Here is a 19,925-nt window from a genome sequence, read left to right as displayed (position 1 = left end):
ATTGATGGATCTGAATGCAGCTGGAATATTTTCAAGGAGTTATTTTTTTAGATAACCAGTTTGTTTACCACAATCAAATGAGTACTGTAGTATACTTCCCTCTCTAACCCAGCAAACATTTTACATTACATTTAAGCAAACAGACCATACAAACCATTACTGTAGTATACTTCCCTCTCTAACCCAGCAAACATTTTACATTACATTTAAGCAAACAGACCATACAAACCATTACTGTAGTATACTTCCCTCTCTAACCCAGCAAACAGACCATACAAACCATTACTGTAGTATACTTCCCTCTCTAACCCAGCAAACAGACCATACAAACCATTACTGTAGTATACTTCCCTCTCTAACCCAGCAAACAGACCATACAAACCATTACTGTAGTATACTTCCCTCTCTAACCCAGCAAACAGACCATACAAACCATTACTGTAGTATACTTCCCTCTCTAACCCAGCAAACAGACCATACAAACCATTACTGTAGTATACTTCCCTCTCTAACCCAGCAAACAGACCATACGACCCATTACTGTAGTATACTTCCCTCTCTAACCCAGCAAACAGACCATACAAACCATTACTATAGTATACTTCCCTCTCTAACCCAGTAAACAGACCATACAAACCATTACTGTAGTATACTTCCCTCTCTAACCCAGCAAACAGACCATACAAACCATTACTGTAGTATACTTCCCTCTCTAACCCAGCAAACAGACCAGACACACAGGCAATATTCTACACATAAATGTTAAATGTATCTGGAAAATAGTACACAACACCAAGTGCCAGTATTCTTGATTTAATTATCATTGTTAAACATCATCATATAATATTAAAAACAGCAACTCACCTAATGTACAATACAGTACTACACTTACATGCAAATTGTCCAATAGCCAGCTATGCCCAGGCCAACAAAACACAACCATAAAAATATAAGCATCATTCACAACACAGTCTTGAACATTGAGCCTTCTCCTGCTTTTTCAAATAGATACACTTTAATTTACCAGTAGGCTACCTGCATTTACCAGTAGGCTACCTGTTATTCTGTAGGCTACCTGTATTATTCTTTACCAGTAGGCTACCTGTGTTATTCTGTATTATTTGTGTTATTCTGTATTAATTTACCAGTAGGCTACCTGTGTTATTCTGTATTAATTTACCAGTAGGCTACCTGTGTTATTCTGTATTATCCTGAATCTGTCACAAGAAAAGACAATTGTATATTCATATCAGAACAGTGCTTGATATCTTCAACATGCTAAAACACTGGCAGCTGTTGTCTTCTTTGTTTTTGAAGATTGGACATAAAGTTCTAGGTGTTCTGGATGCATCAGAGTGAAGGGAAGGATCTGTTCTGGTGTTCTGTTCTGGATGTTCTGGATGTATCAGAGTGAAGGGAAGGATCTGTTCTGGGTGTTCTGGATGCATCAGAGTGAAGGGAAGGATCAGAGTGAAGGGAAGGATCTGTTGGTGTTCTGGATGCATCAGAGTTCTGTTCTGGGTGTTCTGGATGTATCAGAGTGAAGGGAAGGATCTGTTCTGGGTGTTCTGGATGCATCAGAGTGAAGGGAAGGATCTGGGTGTTCTAGTTAGAGTGAAGGGAAGGTCTTCTGGGTGTTCTGGATGCATCGGGGAAGACAGTAGTTAGGTCTTCTTATTGGGCTTCATTCCCAGGCACAGCGCTAGCTCATTCCTCTGGATCTTTCCATCTTTGTTGACGTCACAGTGTCCCAGCAGCACAGCCCTCAGTTTGTCCAGCTCTGGACCAGTGATGCTGGGCTGGATGGAAGATCAACAGGTAAAACGCATTAGTAGTGAAACTATGTTTAGATGTATTTTATATTGCACAAAAATTGCTCTTCCGGGACAATAAAGATCTATTGAATGTGTGGGCTAAAGTTATCGTGTTCTGTTCAATGAGGTCAAGAGGTGAAGGTCAAGGAGCATTCCATCTGTTGTTGATGGATACAGAGGACACTGGACAGAATATATGACCTTTAGGACAGAGGACACTGGACACAATATATGTCCTTTAGGACAGAGGACACTGGACACAATATATGTCCTTTAGGACAGAGGACACTGGACACAATAGATGTCCTTTTGGCCAGCCAGGACAGAGGACACTGGACACAATAGATGTCCTTTAGGACAGAGGACACTGGACACAATAGATGTCCTTTAGGACAGAGGACACTGGACACAATAGATGTCCTTTTGGCCAGCCAGGACAGAGGACACTGGACACAGTAGATGTCCTCATGGCCAGCCAGGACAGAGTACACAATAGATGTCCTTATGGCCAACCAGGACAGAGGACACTGGACACAATAGATGTCCTTATGGCCAACCAGGACAGAGGACACTGGACACAATAGATGTCCTTTAGGACAGAGGACACTGGACACAATAGATGTCCTTATGGCCAACCAGGACAGAGGACACTGGACACAATAGATGTCCTTATGGCCAACCAGGACAGAGGACACTGGACACAATAGATGTCCTTTTGGCCAGCCAGGACAGAGGACACTGAACACAGTAGATGCCCTTATGGCCAGACAGGACAGAGTACACAATAGATGCCCTTATGGCCAGACAGGACAGAGGACACTGGACACAATAGATGTCCTTATGGCCAACCAGGACAGAGAACACTGGACACAGTAGATGCCCTTATGGCCAGACAGGACAGAGAACACTGGACACAATAGATGTCCTTTTGGCCAACCAGGTCAGATGTTCATAACAACAACATACACAACAGGTATCATATAGGAGCATGTTAAGACTGACTCATAAAGATATACAATACAACAGGTATCATATAGGATCATGTTAAGACTGACTCATAAAGATATACAATACAACAGGTATCATATAGGATCATGTTAAGACTGACTCATAAAGATATACAATACAACAGGTATCATGTTAAGACTGACTCATAAAGATATACAACACAACAGGTATCATATAGGATCATGTTAAGACTGACTCATAAAGATATATAACACAACAGGTATCATATAGACTGGATCATGTTAAGACTGACTCATAAAGATATACAATACAACAGGTATCATATAGGATCATGTTAAGACTGACTCATAAAGATATACAATACAACAGGTATCATGTTAAGACTGACTCATAAAGATATACAACACAACAGGTATCATGTTAAGACTGACTCATAAAGATATACAACACAACAGGTATCATATAGGATCATGTTAAGACTGACTCATAAAGATATACAACACAACAGGTATCATATAGGATCATGTTAAGACGGACTCATAAAGATATACAACACAACAGGTATCATATAGGATCATGTTAAGACTGACTCATAAAGATATACAACACAACAGGTATCATATAGGATCATGTTAAGACTGACTCATAAAGATATACAACACAACAGGTATCATATAGGATCATGTTAAGACTGACTCATAAAGATATACAACACAACAGGTATCATATAGGATCATGTTAAGACTGACTCATAAAGATATACAACACAACAGGTATCATATAGGATCATGTTAAGACTGACTCATAAAGATATACAACACAACAGGTATCATATAGGATCATGTTAAGACTGACTCATAAAGATATACAACACAACAGGTAACATATAGGATCATGTTAAGACTGACTCATAAAGATATACAACACAACAGGTAACATATAGGATCATGTTAAGACTGACTCAAAGATATACAATACAACAGGTATCATGTTAAGACTGACTCATAAAGATATACAACACAACAGGTATCATATAGGATCATGTTAAGACTGACTCGTAAAGATATACAACACAACAGGTATCATATAGGATCATGTTAAGACTGACTCATAAAGATATACAACACAACAGGTATCATATAGGATCATGTTAAGACTGACTCAAAGATATACAATACAACAGGTATCATGTTAAGACTGACTCATAAAGATATACAACAGGTATCATATAGGATCATGTTAAGACTGACTCATAAAGATATACAACACAACAGGTAACATATAGGATCATGTTAAGACTGACTCAAAGATATACAATACAACAGGTATCATGTTAAGACTGACTCATAAAGATATACAACACAACAGGTATCATATAGGATCATGTTAAGACTGACTCATAAAGATATACAACACAACAGGTATCATATAGGATCATGTTAAGACTGACTCATAAAGATATACAACACAACAGGTATCATATAGGATCATGTTAAGACTGACTCATAAAGATATACAACACAACAGGTATCATATAGGATCATGTTAAGACTGACTCATAAAGATATACAACACAACAGGTATCATATAGGATCATGTTAAGACTGACTCATAAAGATATACAACACAACAGGTATCATATAGGATCATGTTAAGACTGACTCATAAAGATATACAACACAACAGGTATCATATAGGATCATGTTAAGACTGACTCATAAAGATATACAATACAACAGGTATCATATAGGATCATGTTAAGACTGACTCATAAAGATATACAACACAACAGGTATCATATAGGATCATGTTAAGACTGACTCATAAAGATATACAACACAACAGGTATCATATAGGATCATGTTAAGACGGACTCATAAAGATATACAACACAACAGGTATCATGTTAAGACTGACTCATAAAGATATACAACACAACAGGTATCATGTTAAGACTGACTCATAAAGATATTTACAAAGGTATCATATAGGATCATTATAAGAGGACTCATAAAGATATTACAACATGTTATAGGATCATGTTACATACACATGACCTTTATAAAGATATACAATACAATTATAATAGGATCATGTTAATTGACTCATAAAGATATGACCTTTACATACACATGATCATGTTAAAAGACTCATAAAGATTGATTATAACAGGTATCATGTATTGATCATGTTAAGACGGACTCATAAAGATAAAGACAACAGGTATCATGTTAAGATTGACTCAAAGATTATAATACAACAGGTATCATGTTTGACTGACTCATAAAGATTTACAAAGACATATTGTTGATTATAATAGGATCATGTTATGACCGTAAAGATTACAACACAACATATCATTAGGATCATGATTATAATAGTTATGACATGTTATGACCTTTACAAAGACATATTGTTGATTATAATAGTTTGTGTTAACATGTTTGTGGCACATTCATAAAGATATTGTCAGATATTCTTCCCCACAACTTACCCTGACCAGTTCCATCATGTCTTTTACAAAGCCATCCACCTCTGGTCCTTCCAAAGCTCCGGTGTTACTCTGACCAATGGGAAGAGAGAACATAGAACTCATTAAAAGCTCCGGTGTTACTCTGACCAATGGAGAAGAGAGAACATAGAACTCATTAAAAGCTCCGGTGTTACTCTGACCAATGGAGAAGAGAGAACATAGAACTCATTAAAAGCTCCGGTGTTACTCTGACCAATGGAGAAGAGAGAACATAGAACTCATTAAAAGCTCCGGTGTTACTCTGACCAATGGGGAAGAGAGAACATAGAACTCATTAAAAGCTCCGGTGTTACTCTGACCAATGGGGAAGAGAGAACATAGAACTCATTAAAAGCTCCGGTGTTACTCTGACCAATGGGGAAGAGAGAACATAGAACTCATTAAAAGCTCCGGTGTTACTCTGACCAATGGAGAAGAGAGAACATAGAACTCATTAAAAGCTCCGGTGTTACTCTGACCAATGGAGAAGAGAGAACATAGAACTCATTAAAAGCTCCGGTGTTACTCTGACCAATGGAGAAGAGAGAACATAGAACTCATTAAAAGCTCCGGTGTTACTCTGACCAATGGGGAAGAGAGAACATAGAACTCATTAAAAGCTCCAGTGTTACTCTGACCAATGGGGAAGAGAGAACATAGAACTCATTAAAAGCTCCGGTGTTACTCTGACCAATGGGGAAGAGAGAACATAGAACTCATTAAAAGTTTCGGTGTTCCTCTGACCAATGGAGAAGAGAGAACATAGAACTCATTAAAAGCTCCGGTGTTACTCTGACCAATGGGGAAGAGAGAACATAGAACTCATTAAAAGCTCCGGTGTTACTCTGACCAATGGAGAAGAGAGAACATAGAACTCATTAAAAGCTCCGGTGTTACTCTGACCAATGGAGAAGAGAGAACATAGAACTCATTAAAAGCTCCGGTGTTACTCTGACCAATGGAGAAGAGAGAACATAGAACTCATTAAAAGCTCCGGTGTTACTCTGACCAATGGAGAAGAGAGAACATAGAACTCATTAAAAGCTCCGGTGTTACTCTGACCAATGGGGAAGAGAGAACATAGAACTCATTAAAAGCTCCGGTGTTACTCTGACCAATGGAGAAGAGAGAACATAGAACTCATTAAAAGCTCCGGTGTTACTCTGACCAATGGGGAAGAGAGAACATAGAACTCATTAAAAGCTCCGGTGTTCCTCTGACCAATGGGGAAGAGCATCATGCCAAAATTCTAATCTGTCTTCTCTGAATGCAGACCAAACATCCTTGTTTTGCAACTCGTATTTAATTTACAGACCACATAGAGGAAGCAGTTACCCTGCAAATCAAATCTATCATCCCAGCCCCGAGGGTACTCTGTCTGTACTCACAACATCATAGTGGTTGAATATTTTGTCAAAGTCTCTCTTTCTGTCTTCTTGACTGGAGGCCTGTAAACAGAGTCAATTTATGGTTAGTTTCATTTTCCATATTCCTGGGAAGATTTAGCAGAGTAATGTAATGAACATTAGGAGAAACACCAACTGAACTCACGTCCATTTTGAACTGAAGCATGAAATTCTCTTCTAGAGCCAGGATCCTAAAGGAAAACAGGAAACAAACAACAGCTTGATCAAGCAAAACAACACAGTCAGAAAAGGTATTGGTACTACAATATACAGTCAATCAGAAGTACCTGGCTAAACGGTTCACTATTCAGAATTGTAATAGAGTCAATTAGAAGTACCTGACCAAACGGTTCAGTATTCAGAATTGTAATAGAGTCAATCAGAAGTACCTGGCTAAACGGTTCACTATTCAGAATTGTAATAGAGTCAATCAGAAGTACCTGACCAAACGGTTCAGTATTCAGAATTGTAATAGAGTCAATCAGAAGTACCTGGCTAAACGGTTCACTATTCAGAATTGTAATAGAGTCAATCAGAAGTACCTGACCAAACGGTTCAGTATTCAGAATTGTAATAGAGTCAATCAGAAGTACCTGACCAAACGGTTCAGTATTCAGAATTGTAATAGAGTCAATCAGAAGTACCTGGCTAAACGGTTCACTATTCAGAATTGTAATAGAGTCAATCAGAAGTACCTGACCAAACGGTTCACTATTCAGAATTGTAATAGAGTCAATCAGAAGTACCTGACCAAACGGTTCACTATTCAGAATTGTAATAGAGTCAATCAGAAGTACCTGACCAAACGGTTCAGCATTCAGAATTGTAATAGAGTCAATCAGAAGTACCTGACCAAACGGTTCAGTATTCAGAATTGTAATAGAGTCAATCAGAAGTACCTGACCAAACGGTTCAGTATTCAGAATTGTAATAGAGTCAATCAGAAGTACCTGACCAAACGGTTCAGTATTCAGAATTGTAATAGAGTCAATCAGAAGTACCTGACCAAACGGTTCAGTATTCAGAATTGTAATAGAGTCAATCAGAAGTACCTGACCAAACGGTTCAGCATTCAGAATTGTAATAGAGTCAATCAGAAGTACCTGACCAAACGGTTCAGTATTCAGAATTGTAATAGAGTCAATCAGAAGTACCTGACCAAACGGTTCAGTATTCAGAATTGTAATAGAGTCAATCAGAAGTACCTGACCAAATGGTTCAGTACTCAGAATTGTAATAGAGTCAATCAGAAGTACCTGACCAAACGGTTCAGTATTCAGAATTGTAATAGAGTCAATCAGAAGTACCTGACCAAACGGTTCAGCATTCAGAATTGTAATAGAGTCAATCAGAAGTACCTGACCAAACGGTTCAGCATTCAGAATTGTAATAGAGTCAATCAGAAGTACCTGACCAAACGGTTCAGTACTCAGAATTGTAATAGAGTCAATCAGAAGTACCTGACCAAACGGTTCAGTATTCAGAATTGTAATAGAGTCAATGAGAAGTACCTGGCTAAACGGTTCAGTACTCAGAATTGTAATAGAGTCAATCAGAAGTACCTGACCAAACGGTTCAGTATTCAGAATTGTAATAGAGTCAATCAGAAGTACCTGACCAAACGGTTCAGTACTCAGAATTGTAATAGAGTCAATCAGAAGTACCTGACCAAACGGTTCAGTACTCAGAATTGTAATAGAGTCAATCAGAAGTACCTGACCAAACGGTTCAGTATTCAGAATTGTAATAGAGTCAATCAGAAGTACCTGACCAAACGGTTCAGCATTCAGAATTGTAATAGAGTCAATCAGAAGTACCTGGACAAATCGTTCAGATCCAAGCGACCGTCCTTATTTTTGTCAAAAATCTTCATCTGTTAGAAAAAAAAGAATAGATGCATTATAAAACATGTGCCATTTTAGACCAGCGGAGATATTAAATATATTTAGAGATGACTGGTTTCCCTGCTTAAAAAAGACAACTAAACATGTTTGTCGATGGTTCAGATCTGAGCACAAATAAACACATGTTGACGCACGTTAGTGTTTTTCATTATGAGTCTTGTTCTGGGGGCGGCTCTGCAGAGTGGTCACTAGCTGGCAGAGACACAACGTGATTAAACCCAACCCTAACCTTACCCACACTGCTAAGCCTAATGTCTAACCTTACCCTCACTGCTAAGCCTAATGTCTAACCTTACCCACACTGCTAAGCCTAATGTCTAACCTTACCCACACTGCTAAGCCTAATGTCTAACCTTACCCTCACTGCTAAGCCTAATGTCTAACCTTACCCTCACTGCTAAGCCTAATGTCTAACCTTACCCACACTGCTAAGCCTAATGTCTAACCTTACCCACACTGCTAAGCCTAATGTCTAACCTTACCCTCACTGCTAAGCCTAATGTCTAACCTTACCCTCACTGCTAAGCCTAATGTCTAACCTTACCCACACTGCTAAGCCTAATGTCTAACCTTACCCACACTGCTAAGCCTAATGTCTAACCTTACCCACACTGCTAAGCCTAATGCCTAACCTTACCCTCACTGCTAAGCCTAATGTCTAACCTTACCCACACTGCTAAGCCTAATGTCTAACCTTACCCTCACTGCTAAGCCTAATGTCTAACCTTACCCACACTGCTAAGCCTAATGTCTAACCTTACCCACACTCCTAAGCCTAATGTCTAACCTTACCCTCACTGCTAAGCCTAATGTCTAACCTTACCCACACTGCTAAGCCTAATGTCTAACCTTACCCTCACTGCTAAGCCTAATGTCTAACCTTACCCACACTGCTAAGCCTAATGTCTAACCTTACCCTCACTGCTAAGCCTAATGTCTAACCTTACCCACACTGCTAAGCCTAATGTCTAACCTTACCCTCACTGCTAAGCCTAATGTCTAACCTTACCCTCACTGCTAAGCCTAATGTCTAACCCTAACCTTACCCACACTGCTAAGCCTAATGTCTAACCCTAACCTTACCCACACTGCTAAGCCTAATGTCTAACCTTACCCTCACTGCTAAGCCTAATGTCTAACCTTACCCTCACTGCTAAGCCTAATGTCTAACCTTACCCTCACTGCTAAGCCTAATGTCTAACCCTAACCTTACCCACACTGCTAAGCCTAATGCCTAACCTTAACCACACTGCTAAGCCTAATGCCTAACCTTAACCACACTGCTAAGCCTAATGCCTAACCCTAACCTTAACCCTAACCTTAACCACACTGCTAAGCCTAATGCCTAACCTTAACCACACTGCTAAGCCTAATGCCTAACCCTAACCTTAACCACACTGCTAAGCCTAATGCCTAACCCTAACCTTAACCACACTGCTAAGCCTAATGCCTAACCTTAACCACACTGCTAAGCCTAATGCCTAACCCTAACCTTAACCACACTGCTAAGCCTAATGCCTAACCCTAACCTTAACCACACTGCTAAGCCTAATGCCTAACCTTAACCACACTGCTAAGCCTAATGCCTAACCTTAACCACACTGCTAAGCCTAATGCCTAACCTTAACCACACTGCTAAGCCTAATGTCTAACCCTAACCTTAACCCTAACCTTAACCACACTGCTAAGCCTAATGCCTAACCTTAACCACACTGCTAAGCCTAATGCCTAACCCTAACCTTAACCACACTGCTAAGCCTAATGCCTAACCCTAACCCTAACCACACTGCTAAGCCTAATGCCTAACCCTAACCTTAACCACACTGCTAAGCCTAATGCCTAACCCTAACCTTAACCACACTGCTAAGCCTAATGCCTAATCCTAACCTTAACCACACTGCTAAGCCTAATGCCTAACCCTAACCTTAACCACACTGCTAAGCCTAATGCCTAACCCTAACCTTAACCACACTGCTAAGCCTAATGCCTAATCCTAACCTTAACCACACTGCTAAGCCTAATGCCTAACCCTAACCTTACCCACACTGCTAAGCCTAATGCCTAACCTTAACCACACTGCTAAGCCTAATGCCTAACCTTAACCTTACCCACATTTTTGTTTTCATACATGTTACAATATAGGCAATTTTGACTTTGCAGCTGGCCTATCTAAGCGGAAATCTCTCAGCTCTGCCTCCTCACGACAATAGAGGTCAACCTGCCATTTTGACAGCCTCTCTCTTTGAAAATAATAAATATGATACACAGGTTAGAAGTACTCTGACGAGAACGGGGTGATGCCAGACCAGGCCAGGATGAGAGACGGAATGGGGTGATGCCAGACCAGGGTGGGATGAGAGACGGAACGGGGTGATGCCAGACCAGGGTGGGATGAGAGACGGAACGGGGTGATGCCAGACCAGGCCAGGGTGAGAGACAGAACAGGGTGATTCCAGACCAGGCCAGGGTGAGAGACGGAATGGGGTGATGCCAGACCAGGCCAGGATGAGAGACGGAATGGGGTGATGCCAGACCAGGGTGGGATGAGAGACGGAACGGGGTGATGCCAGACCAGGCCAGGGTGAGAGACAGAACAGGGTGATTCCAGACCAGGCCAGGGTGAGAGACGGAACGGGGTGATGCCAGACCAGGGTGGGATGAGAGACGGAACGGGGTGATGCCAGACCAGGCCAGGGTGAAAGACAGAACAGGGTGATTCCAGACCAGGCCAGGATGAGAGACGGAATGGGGTGATGCCAGACCAGGGTGGGATGAGAGACGGAACGGGGTGATGCCAGACCAGGCCAAGGTGAGAGACAGAACAGGGTGATGCCAGACCAGGCCAAGGTGAGAGATAGACAGGGTGATGTCAGACCAGGCCAGGGTGAGAGACAGACAGGGTGATTCCAGACCAGGCCAGGGTGAGAGACAGACAGGGCAGGGTGAGAGACAGACAGGGTGATGCCAGACCAGGCCAGGGTGAGAGACAGACAGGGTGATGCCAGACCAGGCCAGGGTAGGAGACAGACAGGGCAGGGTGAGAGACAGACAGGGTGATACCAGACCGGGCCAGGGTGAGAGACAGACAGGGTGATGCCAGACCAGGCCAGGGTAGGAGACAGACAGGGCAGGGTAGGAGACAGAGAGGGCAGAGTGAGAGACAGACGGGGTGATGCCAGACCAGGCCAGGATAGGAGACAGACAGGGCAGGGTAGGAGACAGACAGGGCAGGGTGAGAGACAGGGCAGGGTGAGAGACAGACAGGGCAGGGTGAGAGACAGGGCAGGGTGAGAGACAGACAGAGTGAATCGGTAGGAGAGGTGTGACAGTCTCCCACCAGACACTGGTAATCTAATATCTCAGTCTGTTAGATGAGATAATTAATACAGCTGGACAGAGGCATCTGCTGCTGGCTGCCACAACACAGCCCTGTCACAGTCCCAAAAGACTCCCTATTCCCTATATAGTGTACTACTTTTGACCAGGACCCATAAGGAATATGAAGACATTTTCTCCTCAGGGGAAGTCCATTTAAAGTTAGAGCAGAAGTTAGAACGTTTTCAGAGAAGGGAACAAGCCTCAGGGTATAGATAAGACTGGAAAAACCAGTCGGTGACAGTATATTGCGATGACCCTTTGACAGGAGTCTGGGAACAAGCCACATCGGTGCGGCAGAGTGGTTAGAGTGGAGGGGCAGGCAGGTAGCCTAGTGGTTAGAGTGGAGGGGCAGGCAGGTAGCCTAGTGGTTAGAGTGGAGGGGCAGGCAGGTAGCCTAGTGGTTAGAGTGGAGGGGCAGGCAGGTAGCCTAGTGGTTAGAGTGGAGGGGCGGCAGGTAGCCTAGTGGTTAGAGTGTAGGGGCAGGCAGGTAGCCTAGTGGTTAGAGTGATGGACCAGTAACCGAAAGGTTGGTGGATCGAATCCCCGAGCTGATAAGGCTCTCAGTACTCTACCCTAAGAGGTGGATAGGTTCATGTCGGGGCGGGGCGGGGGGGTTGTAATGAACATCACTGCAACCAGATCTACCTGATGAATCTATACCACGTTCAGTGACCTGAAAGAACCACGAATGAGGTTCATTTACCCTGCATTAATGGTTCAAGAGACTGATGACTGCATTAGGTTGATTAGACGTAGTGCTTGAGTTATCTTATTTTACACACACTGGAGAGAGAGAGATTGTAAATCAGTGGGTGAGAGACTATAAAGACTGCATGTCATGGCCAAAAGGGACAGGAAGCATCCCAAGACTGGCAACAGGAACCAAGAGGATATATTTAGTACAGGCCCTATGTTCCTCCAGGAACCAAGAGGATATATTTAGTACAGGCCCTATGTTCCTCCAGGAACCAAGAGGATATATTTAGTTCAGGCCCTATGTTCCTCCAGGAACCAAGAGGATATATTTAGTACAGGCCCTATGTTCCTCCAGGAACCAAGAGGATATATTTAGTACAGGCCCTATGTTCCTCCAGGAACCAAGAGGATATATTTAGTACAGGCCCTATGTTCCTCCAGGAACCAAGAGGATATATTTAGTACAGGCCCTATGTTCCTCCAGGAACCAAGAGGATATATTTAGTACAGGCCCTATGTTCCTCCAGGAAGCAAGAGGATATATTTAGTACAGGCCCTATGTTCCTCCAGGAACCAAGAGGATATATTTAGTACAGGCCCTATGTTCCTCCAGGAAGCAAGAGGATATATTTAGTACCTCCAGGAACCAAGAAGAACACATGATCAATATTTGTTTTGAAATAGTATTTATTAATTATGAAAAATATGAATAAGATTCCACCAATGAGGCCACTAGGGGTCACTAAATGGTCATTTGACTACAGGAAAGGGCTACGAGACTGTTGGTTTACCATTGCGTCTGTGTACTCGTCCAGTTTGCTGGAGGACACAGCCTTCCCGTGCTGCTGGAACAAGTCCTTCAGGAAACCCTGTTTACAAAGAAGGAGAGAGGAAATAAAAAGGGCATCGTTTATTGGTTAATTTCCTGATACCCGGAAATCAGATCTCACATGGTTTATTGGTTCATTTCCTGATTCCCTGGAATCAGATCTAACATGGTTTGATAAATATGAAGACATAACCTTCTGTGTGTAGGAGTGGAGTTAAACCACATTACCTTCTGTGTGTAGGAGTGGAGTTAAACCACATTACCTTCTGTGTGTAGGAGTGGAGTTAGACCACATTACCTTCTGTGTGTAGGAGTGGAGTTAAACCACATTACCTTCTGTGTGTAGGAGTGGAGTTAGACCACATTACCTTCTGTGTGTAGGAGTGGAGTTAAACCACATTACCTTCTGTGTGTAGGAGTGGAGTTAGACCACATTACCTTCTGTGTGTAGGAGTGGAGTTAAACCACATTACCTTCTGTGTGTAGGAGTGGAGTTAAACAACATTACCTTCTGTGTGTAGGAGTGGAGTTAAACCACATTACCTTCTGTGTGTAGGAGTGGAGTTAGACAACATTACCTTCTGTGTGTAGGAGTGGAGTTAGACAACATTACCTTCTGTGTGTAGGAGTGGAGTTAGACAACATTACCTTCTGTGTGTAGGAGTGGAGTTAAACAACATTACCTTCTGTGTGTAGGAGTGGAGTTAACATTACCTTCTGTGTGTAGGAGTGGAGTTAAACAACATTACCTTCTGTGTGTAGGAGTGGAGTTAAACAACATTACCTTCTGTGTGTAGGAGTGGAGTTAGACAACATTACCTTCTGTGTGTAGGAGTGGAGTTAAACAACATTACCTTCTGTGTGTAGGAGTGGAGTTAGACAACATTACCTTCTGTGTGTAGGAGTGGAGTTAGACAACATTACCTTCTGTGTGTAGGAGTGGAGTTAACATTACCTTCTGTGTGTAGGAGTGGAGTTACACCACATTACCTTCTGTGTGTAGGAGTGGAGTTAAACCACATTACCTTCTGTGTGTAGGAGTGGAGTTAAACCACATTACCTTCTGTGTGTGGGGGTGGAGTTAAACCACATTACCTTCTGTGTGTAGGAGTGGAGTTAGACAACATTACCTTCTGTGTGTAGGAGTGGAGTTAAACAACATTACCTTCTGTGTGTAGGAGTGGAGTTAAACAACATTACCTTCTGTGTGTGGGGGTGGAGTTAAACCACATTACCTTCTGTGTGTAGGAGTGGAGTTAGACAACATTACCTTCTGTGTGTAGGAGTGGAGTTAAACAACATTACCTTCTGTGTGTAGGAGTGGAGTTAAACAACATTACCTTCTGTGTGTGGGGGTGGAGTTAAACCACATTACCTTCTGTGTGTAGGAGTGGAGTTAGACAACATTACCTTCTGTGTGTAGGAGTGGAGTTAAACAACATTACCTTCTGTGTGTAGGAGTGGAGTTAGACAACATTACCTTCTGTGTGTAGGAGTGGAGTTAGACACCACTACCTTCTGTGTGTAGGAGTGGAGTTAAACAACATTACCTTCTGTGTGTAGGAGTGGAGTTAAACCACATTACCTTCTGTGTGTAGGAGTGGAGTTAAACAACATTACCTTCTGTGTGTAGGAGTGGAGTTAGACAAGATTACATTCTGTGTGTGGGGGTGGAGTTAAACCACATTACCTTATGTGTGTAGGAGTGAAGTTAACATTACCTTCTGTGTGTAGGAGTGGAGTTAGACAACATTACCTTCTGTGTGTAGGAGTGGAGTTAGACAGCATTACCTTCTGTATGTAGGAGTGGAGTTAAACCACATTACCTTCTGTGTGTAGGAGTGGAGTTAAACAGCATTACCTTCTGTGTGTAGGAGTGGAGTTAGACAAGATTACCTTCTGTGTGTGGGGGTGGAGTTAAACAATATTACCTTCTGTGTGTAGGAGTGGAGTTAACATTACCATCTGTGTGTAGGAGTGGAGTTAACATTACCTTCTGTGTGTAGGAGTGGGGTTAAACAATATTACCTTCTGTGTGTAGGAGTGGAGTTAACATTACCATCGGTGTGTAGGAGTGGAGTTAACATTACCTTCTGTGTGTAGGAGTGGAGTTAAACCACATTACCTTATGTGTGTAGGAGTGGAGTTAACATTACCTTCTGTGTGTAGGAGTGGAGTTAGACAACATTACCTTCTGTGTGTAGGAGTGGAGTTAGACAGCATTACCTTCTGTATGTAGGAGTGGAGTTAAACCACATTACCTTCTGTGTGTAGGAGTGGAGTTAAACAGCATTACCTTCTGTGTGTAGGAGTGGAGTTAGACAAGATTACCTTCTGTGTGTGGGGGTGGAGTTAAACAATATTACCTTCTGTGTGTAGGAGTGGAGTTAACATTACCATCTGTGTGTAGGAGTGGAGTTAACATTACCTTCTGTGTGTAGGAGTGGGGTTAAACAATATTACCTTCTGTGTGTAGGAGTGGAGTTAACATTACCATCGGTGTGTAGGAGTGGAGTTAACATTACCTTCTGTGTGTAGGAGTGGGGTTAAACAATATTACCTTCTGTGTGTAGGAGTGGAGTTAACATTACCTTCTGTGTGTAGGAGTGGAGTTAAACCACATTACCTTCTGTGTGTAGGAGTGGAGTTAAACAACATTACCCTCTGTGTGTAGGAGTGGAGTTAACATTACCTTCTGTGTGTAGGAGTGGAGTTAAACCACATTACCTTCTGTGTGTAGGAGTGGAGTTAAACAACATTACCTTCTGTGTGTAGGAGTGGAGTTAACATTACCTTCTGTGTGTAGGAGTGGAGTTAACATTACCTTCTGTGTGTAGGAGTGGAGATAACATTACCGTCTGTGTGTAGGAGTGGGGTTAAACAATATTACCTTCTATGTGTAGGAGTGGAATTAACATTACCATCTGTGTGTAGGAGTGGAGTTAACATTACCTTCTGTGTGTAGGAGTGGAGTTAAACAACATTACCTTCTGTGTGTAGGAGTGGAGTTAACATTACCTTCTGTGTGTAGGAGTGGAGTTAACATTACCTTCTGTGTGTAGGAGTGGAGTTAACATTACCTTCTGTGTGTAGGAGTGGAGTTAACATTACCTTCTGTGTGTAGGAGTGGAGTTAACATTACCTTCTGTGTGTAGGAGTGGAGTTAACATTACCTTCTGTGTGTAGGAGTGGAATTAAACAACATTACCTTCTGTGTGTAGGAGTGGAGTTAACATTACCTTCTGTGTGTAGGAGTGGAATTAAACCACATTACCTTCTGTGTGTAGGAGTGGAGTTAACATTACCTTCTGTGTGTAGGAGTGGAGTTAAACAACATTACCTTCTGTGTGTAGGAGTGGAGTTAACATTACCTTCTGTGTGTAGGAGTGGAGTTAACATTACCTTCTGTGTGTAAGAGTGGAGTTAAACAACATTACCTTCTGTGTGTAGGAGTGGAGTTAACATTACCTTCTGTGTGTAGGAGTGGAGTTAACATTACCTTCTGTGTGTAGGAGTGGAGTTAACATTACCTTCTGTGTGTAGGAGTGGAGTCAAACAACATTACCTTCTGTGTGTAGGAGTGGAGTTAAACAACATTACCTTCTGTGTGTAGGAGTGGAGTTAGACAACACTACCTTCTGTGTGTAGGAGTGGAGTTAACATTACCTTCTGTGTGTAGGAGTGGAGTTAACATTACCTTCTGTGTGTAGGAGTGGAGTTAACATTACCTTCTGTGTGTAGGAGTGGAGTTAACATTACCTTCTGTGTGTAGGAGTGGAGTTAACATTACCTTCTGTGTGTAGGAGTGGAGTTAACATTACCTTATGTGTGTAGGAGTGGAGTTAACATTACCTTCTGTGTGTAGGAGTGGAGTTAACATTACCTTCTGTGCGTAGGAGTGGAGTTAACATTACCTTCTGTGTGTAGGAGTGGAGTTAACATTACCTTCTGTGTGTAGGAGTGGAGTTAACATTACCTTCTGTGTGTAGGAGTGGAGTTAACATTACCTTCTGTGTGTAGGAGTGGAGTTAACATTGCCTTCTGTGTGTAGGAGTGGAGTTAACATTACCTTCTGTATGTAGGAGTGGAGTTAACATTACCTTCTGTGTGTAGGAGTGGAATTAAACAACATTACCTTCTGTGTGTAGGAGTGGGGTTAAACAATATTACCTTCTGTGTGTAGGAGTGGAGTTAACATTACCATCGGTGTGTAGGAGTGGAGTTAACATTACCTTCTGTGTGTAGGAGTGGGGTTAAACAATATTACCTTCTGTGTGTAGGAGTGGAGTTAACATTACCTTCTGTGTGTAGGAGTGGAGTTAAACCACATTACCTTCTGTGTGTAGGAGTGGAGTTAAACAACATTACCCTCTGTGTGTAGGAGTGGAGTTAACATTACCTTCTGTGTGTAGGAGTGGAGTTAAACCACATTACCTTCTGTGTGTAGGAGTGGAGTTAAACAACATTACCTTCTGTGTGTAGGAGTGGAGTTAACATTACCTTCTGTGTGTAGGAGTGGAGTTAACATTACCTTCTGTGTGTAGGAGTGGAGATAACATTACCATCTGTGTGTAGGAGTGGGGTTAAACAATATTACCTTCTATGTGTAGGAGTGGAGTTAACATTACCATCTGTGTGTAGGAGTGGAGTTAACATTACCTTCTGTGTGTAGGAGTGGAGTTAAACAACATTACCTTCTGTGTGTAGGAGTGGAGTTAACATTACCTTCTGTGTGTAGGAGTGGAGTTAACATTACCTTCTGTGTGTAGGAGTGGAGTTAACATTACCTTCTGTGTGTAGGAGTGGAGTTAACATTACCTTCTGTGTGTAGGAGTGGAGTTAACATTACCTTCTGTGTGTAGGAGTGGAGTTAACATTACCTTCTGTGTGTAGGAGTGGAATTAAACCACATTACCTTCTGTGTGTAGGAGTGGAGTTAACATTACCTTCTGTGTGTAGGAGTGGAATTAAACCACATTACCTTCTGTGTGTAGGAGTGGAGTTAACATTACCTTCTGTGTGTAGGAGTGGAGTTAAACAACATTACCTTCTGTGTGTAGGAGTGGAGTTAACATTACCTTCTGTGTGTAGGAGTGGAGTTAACATTACCTTCTGTGTGTAGGAGTGGAGTTAACATTACCTTCTGTGTGTAAGAGTGGAGTTAAACAACATTACCTTCTGTGTGTAGGAGTGGAGTTAACATTACCTTCTGTGTGTAGGAGTGGAGTTAACATTACCTTCTGTGTGTAGGAGTGGAGTTAACATTACCTTCTGTGTGTAGGAGTGGAGTCAAACAACATTACCTTCTGTGTGTAGGAGTGGAGTTAAACAACATTACCTTCTGTGTGTAGGAGTGGAGTTAGACAACACTACCTTCTGTGTGTAGGAGTGGAGTTAACATTACCTTCTGTGTGTAGGAGTGGAGTTAACATTACCTTCTGTGTGTAGGAGTGGAGTTAACATTACCTTCTGTGTGTAGGAGTGGAGTTAACATTACCTTCTGTGTGTAGGAGTGGAGTCAAACAACATTACCTTCTGTGTGTAGGAGTGGAGTTAAACAACATTACCTTCTGTGTGTAGGAGTGGAGTTAGACAACACTACCTTCTGTGTGTAGGAGTGGATTTAACATTACCTTCTGTGTGTAGGAGTGGAGTTAACATTACCTTCTGTGTGTAGGAGTGGAGTTAACATTACCTTCTGTGTGTAGGAGTGGAGTTAACATTACCTTCTGTGTGTAGGAGTGGAGTTAACATTACCTTCTGTGTGTAGGAGTGGAGTTAACATTACCTTCTGTGTGTAGGAGTGGAGTTAACATTACCTTCTGTGTGTAGGAGTGGAGTTAACATTACCTTCTGTGCGTAGGAGTGGAGTTAACATTACCTTCTGTGTGTAGGAGTGGAGTTAACATTACCTTCTGTGTGTAGGAGTGGAGTTAGACAACACTACCTTCTGTGTGTAGGAGTGGAGTTAACAGTACCTTCTGTGTGTAGGAGTGGAGTTAACATTACCTTCTGTGTGTAGGAGTGGAGTTAACATTACCTTCTGTGTGTAGGAGTGGAGTTAACATTACCTTCTGTGTGTAGGAGTGGAGTTAACATTGCCTTCTGTGTGTAGGAGTGGAGTTAACATTACCTTCTGTGTGTAGGAGTGGAGTTAACATTACCTTCTGTGTGTAGGAGTGGAGTTAACATTACCTTCTGTGTGTAGGAGTGGAGTTAACATTACCTTCTGTGTGTAGGAGTGGAGTTAACATTACCTTCTGTGTGTAGGAGTGGAGTTAACATTACCTTCTGTGTGTAGGAGTGGAGTTAACATTACCTTCTGTGTGTAGGAGTGGAGTTAACATTACCTTCTGTGTGTAGGAGTGGAGTTAACATTACCTTCTGTGTGTAGGAGTGGAGTACACAGTACCTTCT

At 42.0% G+C, this 19,925-nt stretch overlaps 1 protein-coding gene across 1 annotated transcript in view; it reads right to left on the bottom strand.

Annotated features, from left to right (window-relative positions):
* Window positions 1–1,664: 1,664 nt before the first annotated feature.
* The window catches only part of LOC124022470 (secretagogin-like), a 28,320-nt gene continuing 10,059 nt past the window's right edge, over window positions 1,665–19,925 (bottom strand). The window contains exons 6-11 of the mRNA XM_046337387.1: window positions 13,471–13,548; window positions 8,519–8,574; window positions 6,847–6,892; window positions 6,684–6,743; window positions 5,278–5,346; window positions 1,665–1,799 (exon numbers count right to left, since the gene is read on the bottom strand). Of these exons, the coding sequence (XP_046193343.1) occupies window positions 1,665–1,799; window positions 5,278–5,346; window positions 6,684–6,743; window positions 6,847–6,892; window positions 8,519–8,574; window positions 13,471–13,548 (444 nt within the window). The remainder of the gene's footprint in view (window positions 1,800–5,277; window positions 5,347–6,683; window positions 6,744–6,846; window positions 6,893–8,518; window positions 8,575–13,470; window positions 13,549–19,925) is intronic.

Source organism: Oncorhynchus gorbuscha, unplaced genomic scaffold (assembly GCF_021184085.1).
Source record: "Oncorhynchus gorbuscha isolate QuinsamMale2020 ecotype Even-year unplaced genomic scaffold, OgorEven_v1.0 Un_scaffold_1401, whole genome shotgun sequence".
NCBI classification, from domain to species: Eukaryota; Metazoa; Chordata; class Actinopteri; order Salmoniformes; family Salmonidae; genus Oncorhynchus; species Oncorhynchus gorbuscha.
This window is presented reverse-complemented; position numbering and strand designations above follow the sequence as displayed.